The 6,611-nt window shown below is 42.4% G+C and overlaps 1 protein-coding gene across 1 annotated transcript; it reads right to left on the bottom strand.

The window, feature by feature from the left end:
- Positions 1-546: 546 nt before the first annotated feature.
- On the bottom strand, positions 547-6,302 carry LOC123444880 (putative ataxin-3 homolog). The gene is made up of 2 exons (XM_045121759.1): positions 5,794-6,302; positions 547-1,565 (listed from the first exon to the last, which is right to left on the bottom strand). The coding sequence occupies exons 1-2, from the start codon at positions 6,061-6,063 to the stop codon at positions 831-833; spliced, it is 1,005 nt and encodes a 334-aa protein (XP_044977694.1). The 5' UTR covers positions 6,064-6,302; the 3' UTR covers positions 547-830.
- Positions 6,303-6,611: the final 309 nt, after the last annotated feature.

The raw sequence follows: 6,611 nt of genomic DNA, 5'->3' as shown, positions 1-6,611 counted from the left end.
GTGGTGGAGCTGTCAAGTCATGCCTGGCTAACAGGTGCTACACTAAGTCATGCCTAGTTGGCAGGTGCTACGCATGATAGTTCTTCCAGAGTCTTGGTGTTTGGACGGATGAACGCAGGGTGGTGGCGTCGACGGATGTACGGACTTACAAGGATGATGCAGATCTCTTCGATGAAGCTGGGTCAGTGGTACGAAGATGATGACGGCTTTTAAAACGTGTGCATGTGGTATGCCTTTAGATATGCTGCACCGGTTATTGATCCCGATACGTTATGTGGATGAATTGGCAACGACACCGGTTTTATATATGGGGAGTGAGAGCACTCACATTATCAAATCTGTAGGTGTGAGTGATGGCTTCGGGTGAATTGATGTATGTTCTTGTCAGACCTTCATGGAATAATTAATAAATATGACCGCATGCATCGATTGATGTAGAGGTCGGGGGTTTAACCTCCTTTTCTAAAAAAAATGTGAGCCTTCATACCATAAACATAAACATCATATTTTCAAAGAGAAGCTGATCTGTAAAAGAGGAAGTAGATATAAAAACGAAGCAAAACCTCCACTTGTCTCTATGCAGTTTTCATTTCATATAAAAAGAAAGTCTCTATGCAGTTTCCACAACAACCATTACAGAAGACAAAGTTCAAAATCCAGGCAGGTTCAGACTCAGGGAGTATACGGCACTCCCAAACTACAAGTTCAGAACAACATTGCCCCCCGCAAGGGGCGGTTTAAACTTTCACTGGGGTCCCTTTTTCACTTTCTGTCTGTATAGTCCAACACAAGTTCCAGCCCGAATGGAACGACCTAATCATCTTTGGTCACTATCTTCTCTCCGAAGGGGGAGACCTCTCCCTCGGGTAGCTGCCTGGGGCCGACCCCTCAACGCCGTCGCTGCCGGGCTCGCTCGCTTCATTAGCTCCTTGCTCCACCACAAAGCTATCTTCGCCCACTACGTCAGAGGTAGTTACATTAGCTCCTTGTTCCACCACATAGCTAACCTGGGGCCTGGATTCTTCTTTAGGTGCACTGTGGCTGCCAAATGGACCCCCAGCGTCCATCAGGCTGGCAGCTATAGCAGCGTTCAGGTCAGCTTCTTCCTGCTGTGCTGCGATGATGTCCATTTCACTCATGCCGGCTGACTGACCACCGAGCTGGGAGACGGCTCCCTGACGAGGGGGTGTTGGCAGCTGGTTACAAGAGGCTGTTATCTTCCGGGCATCCTCAGGAGTCAGCCACTGGCCGAAACCATTGGAGCCTTCTGTCGCCATGGGACACTCTTTAGGGAAATCGCCCCTAACAGCAAAAATGCTCCAGCCTGACCCCTTCAGGGTGTCGATGAAAGCTGAGAGGTAAAACTTTGACAGATGCTCAGGAGCAGGGTAGAGACTGTTGAAGTTATACCACTCCTCATTCACCTTCCTAATGCAGAACCAGTGGTCCTGAAGGTGGCAAATGAAAGCAATTTCTAGCTCTGGGTCAAATAGGGATGGCCCAGCTGCTGGGGAGTCAAGGGGGAGAACTTGGAGATCCCAGACTTCCAGTGCCTTCTGCAAAACCTGTAACATGAAATTGTCCAGGTGAGAATATGAACTTGGGAGTGCATTGCAACAAATAATAACAAATTTAAAATTCACAATGTATAGAACTTGTAGTAATAAAAAAAAGGAATTTCCTATTTACTACCCCAAGCATCAAAACCACTTAACTTAATCTGAGAACTTGAGAAGTTCTAAGGAAACTGCGGCCAATGAAGCACATGAACTATACGTACACATGAGAAAAAAAAAAGATGACTTTGACCATGCAATCATCTTCCTAAATAGACGCTGCTACAGGAAATCCAGATTCGACATAAAGGTACATGAAGGAATGCTCTTCTATGAGAAAAACCTTACTAAAATGAAACCTGATCTGAAAGCCATACAGAATAACCAACAAAGAAATTGAATGCCTAACTTAGGTTACCAGAAAAATGCTAAAATACAATCTACTGCAAGAAGTATGTAGATCTATCATCTAGTTATAGTAACTGTCAGTGGCATACTGGCATATGATGTTCTTAAGATTCAATCAGTATAAAAGCAAGATAACATGTAAACTTTCAGAGAAAAATACAAATAATTGATCACTAGTATGGGAACAAACTATCCATGTTGGACAAAAACTGCTGTCTAGTGGTAGAATTTGAAATGGGTATATAATTCTTGCCAAATTTTAACTGTACTACTGACTACTGACAATGCAAATGCGACATGCATTAGAGTGAAAAAAAAGCACAAAAGGAAATAAATGTCCATGCATTGGCCAATCTTTTGTACCATTCTGACCCTGTATAGGAAGACGGAAGACTTATTTAAAATAAATATTTTTTACCCAGATGAAGAAGCATACGATAATAGGAATTTAGCACGCAGATTGAACTGTTTGGTTAATTCTAGAGCTGTAGACTTTCAAACTAATGACAACTTCACAGACATGCATGGAAGATAAATAAGGCTGACAAAATAACAATATCATGTTGAGTCCCTAAGTCCTTTACTGTTACATACTGCAAAAAAAAGGTTCCTACAATAAGGAGAGGTAAAATATTCACTATTATTTGTACTTGCATTTGGGGTCAAATCATGTTCCAGTAACAGATACAGAGACTTAAAGAGACATACACATCAGCATTCTATTCCTCCCATGCTTTTATATTTACCTTTTTGCATTACATGGTGTGGTTCCTAATAATGAGCACTGAGAATCAAAACACTCAGCTGGTTGTGTTTTTGCGTAGAAAATGCCTTCTCTAATTGGTATGCTAACAAAAGCAGATTCATATCACACAAGCAAAATTATGTAACTAGCAAGGCTTGACCAACAAACTAGACCACTGTCAGTTAATTGACTTGGCAAACTGATATATTTTTATTTGGTGTCATCAAATATTTTGTTGCTGTATATTTACCTGAATTATAAAAAAATATGGATATTGCTAGAATTAGAGATACAACAGAACACAAATGCAAATACATCTCATGTTCTCATTTGCACATACTTATATAGTGATTGCACATTTCAATAATACATTACTGTTCACTCAAGAACTCATATGATCAAAAGTTTATCTTTCAAGATTGATTCAAGACTACGAGTCAAAGAACTGATCGTCATAAGGTCAAACCATTTACCAAGTTTAATACTTGATTTCAGAACCATTCACGGACAAGGTGAAACCTAGATAGCTATAGGCTTGAATTTGTTCTTATCACGCGGAATAAATAATTAAAAATATGCTTGAAGAACGTAAGAAATTCAGTACACAACAAAACTTGAATAACAAGGTGTACGGAAAATACAATGAGCAGCTGTAGATCACAGCAAATTAGTGACTAGGAGTCCACTTGAATTTACTTAAAGCAAGCAATTCAGGACACGACAAAACTCAAATAACAAAACCGACTAAAAGCATACGCAAAGTACATAAATATGGACACGTGTAATCACCACACAATTAATTAATAACTATGGATTCGCTTGAAGTTAAGCAATTGAGGACACGACAAAACTCATATAACAAAACCAACTAAAAGCGTGAAGTACAGAAAGTACAGAAATGTGGACAAGTGTAAGCACAGCAGAATTAGTTAGTAACTACAAATCCACTTGAATTTATTCTTAATGCAAGCAATTCAGGACACGACAAAACTAAAATAACAAAACCTACTAAGGCATGGAATACGAAAGTATGTACATGTGGACAGGTGTGATCTCAACAGCATTAATCAATATTCAATAACTACAAATCCGTTTGAATTGATTCTTAATGCAAGCAATTCAGGACACGACAAAACTCGAATAACAAAACAGATAAAGCTACGCATCCAGAAAGTATGTAAATGTGGACACGTGCAAAAACAGCAGGATTAATTCATAACTACAAATCCACTTGAATTTATTCTTAACACAAGCAATTCAGAACACGATAAAACTGAAATAACAAAACCAACTAAGGCATGTACATGTGAACAGGTGTAATCTCAACAGCATTAATCAATAACTACAAATCCGTTTGAGTTGGTTCTTAACACAAGCAATTCAGGACACGACAAAACTTGAACAACAAAATCGATAAAGCTACGCGTACAAAAAGCATGTAAATGCGGACACGTGCAAAAACAGCAGAATTAATTAATAACTACAAATTCACTTGAATTTATTCTTAACACAAGCAATTCAGGACACGACAAAACCCAAATAACAAAACCAACTAAGGCACGGAGTACGGAAAGTACGTAAGTGTGGACAGGTGTGATCTCAACAGCATTAATCAATAACTACAAATCCGTTTGAATTGGTTCTTAACGCAAGCAATTCAGGACACGACAAACTTGAAAAACAAAACTGATAAAGCTACGCATAAGAAAAGTATGTAAATGCGGACACGTGCAAAAACAGCAGAATTAATTAATAAATACAAATTCACTTGAATTTTTTCTTAACACAAGCAATTCAGGACACGACAAAACTCAAATAACAAAACCGACTAAGGCACGGAGTACGGAAAGTACGTGCATGTGGACAAGTGTGATCTCAACAGCATTAATCAATAACTACAAATCCATTTGAATTGGTCCTTAACGCAAGCAATTGAGAACACGACACAACTCAAATAACAGAAATGATAAAGCGACACGCGCAGAAACAGCATAATTAATTAATAACTACAAATCTGCTTGAATTATTCTTGACACAGAGAAATTCAGGAGACAACAGAAGTCAAATAACAAAACCGACTAAAACCGTCGTGTACGGAAGATCACAGTAGAATTAATAACTAGAGATGTATCATGCAGACCCATGCATTTGCGTAAGCCAAGTACGTAACCTAGAGAAGTACGTACAAGCCATCATGAGAACTCTTGCCATTTTCAATACAACTACCTAAGAATCAATTATAGACAACCTTTTCAAGTAATGCAAAAATAGGAAGCCTATAGGAACTATCTTGCTTAATATAATACATTGTACACCAAGCCTAACAAGTTAACTTCATTAAGTAGTAGATGGCAATGCCAATGGCTACAGATCCATATTTCCCACAGTATTTGCCTTGGATTTGGCAAGGATGATATGGCTTCACCTATGTTCATGGATCAAGGATCCAACTGTGGTGCCTCCATGTGTGCCAATAAGAACACATGGACTATGCATTTCCTAGAACTCCAACCATCACATATGAATAAAGTAATAAACATCACTTCACCGCAGGTAGGATTATGCATTTCCTCCTAGGACTCCAACTATTACATATGAATAAACATCACTTCACTGCAGGTAGGGTTATGCATTTCCTCCTAGGACTCCAACTAGTACGATTGAATAAACATCACTTCACCGCAGGTAGGATTATGCATTTCCTCCTAGGACTCCAACTATTACATATGAATAAACATCACTTCACCGCAGGTAGGATTATGCATTTCCTCCTAGTACTCCAACTATTACATATGAATAAACATCACTTCACCGCAGGTAGGATTATGCATGTCAAGACGGCCATCAACAGAAAAATAGTACACATGTTAGATTCAAAACAAGAGGGCAACATACAGGATTAACCTAAGGCAAACGACGGCCCTGTTCTAGATTGGAGCAACGCAAACGCGCCACATCAAGCATCAATCTCGACAAAATCCCCTAAAATGGTAAGGCATGTCGAACCTAAGGGCGACAGGCATAACAACCAACCTAGGGCAAAAGGCGTGCAGGGAAAGAAAGAGGGCGGAGGGAGCAATCTACCTGGATGCTGAAGTCGCCGCCGAGGGAGACGTTGTGGGAGCCCTCGCCCTCGGCGAGGAAGTCCCCCGCGGCGACGGTGGCGGCGCCCTGCAGCATGACCTGGCGCTCGCGCTGGTCGAGGTCGGCGGCGAGCGCGGCGAGGTCGAACTCGGAGAAGAAGGGCCCCTGCAGGGCGGTGTTGACGCAGTGCACGGCGCACAGCTTCCCCTCCTGCACCTCGTGGTACAGCAGCCCCCCGTTGCTCGCGCCGGCGGCCGCCGCGGCGTCCATCCCTCCCCTCCCCTCCCCTCTCGCTCGCTGCCTCGCTCGCGGACGCGGAACCTCTCGGGCGACTCGACTCCTTCCCTGTCTCCGTGCCGGCCGCGCGCTGCTCCCGACAGATTCGAGCGATTCTTGTAAGGGAGGGAGGAGGGTGGGGAAGGGGTAACCGAAACCGATGGGGGGAAGGAAAGGAAAGGAAAGGGGGTGCGGGGTGCGGGCGGAGAGAGAGTTTGAGTGCTGTTTGGGGTCTGGGCCCACTGGCGGTCGCAGAGGCCAGCGGCGACAAAAGGCGTTCGTTGCCCACGTGGACTGCGTGATCGTCTTCCGGGTGCCGCCGCGTGGAATTTCGACGCAAGTTTTCGCGTCACCCCGCTTCGGCTGTCACTGCGCTGCCGTGTCCGGGCTGTTTTTTTTTTACCATAAAAACGTGCACCGCCCTGCGTCACTCCGTTTCAGTTACCGCTGCTCCGGTTTCGATTTTGATTGAAATTTCGATTTGGCTTATTTCTTAGTCGCTAAGTATTCGTAATTGAAGGACAAAATTAAGTCGGTAGGCA

The sequence above is a fragment of the Hordeum vulgare genome, chromosome 3H (assembly GCF_904849725.1).
Source record: "Hordeum vulgare subsp. vulgare chromosome 3H, MorexV3_pseudomolecules_assembly, whole genome shotgun sequence".
Classification (NCBI taxonomy): Eukaryota; Viridiplantae; Streptophyta; class Magnoliopsida; order Poales; family Poaceae; genus Hordeum; species Hordeum vulgare.
Note: the sequence above shows the minus strand (reverse complement) of the source record. Positions and strands in the feature narration are given on the sequence as shown.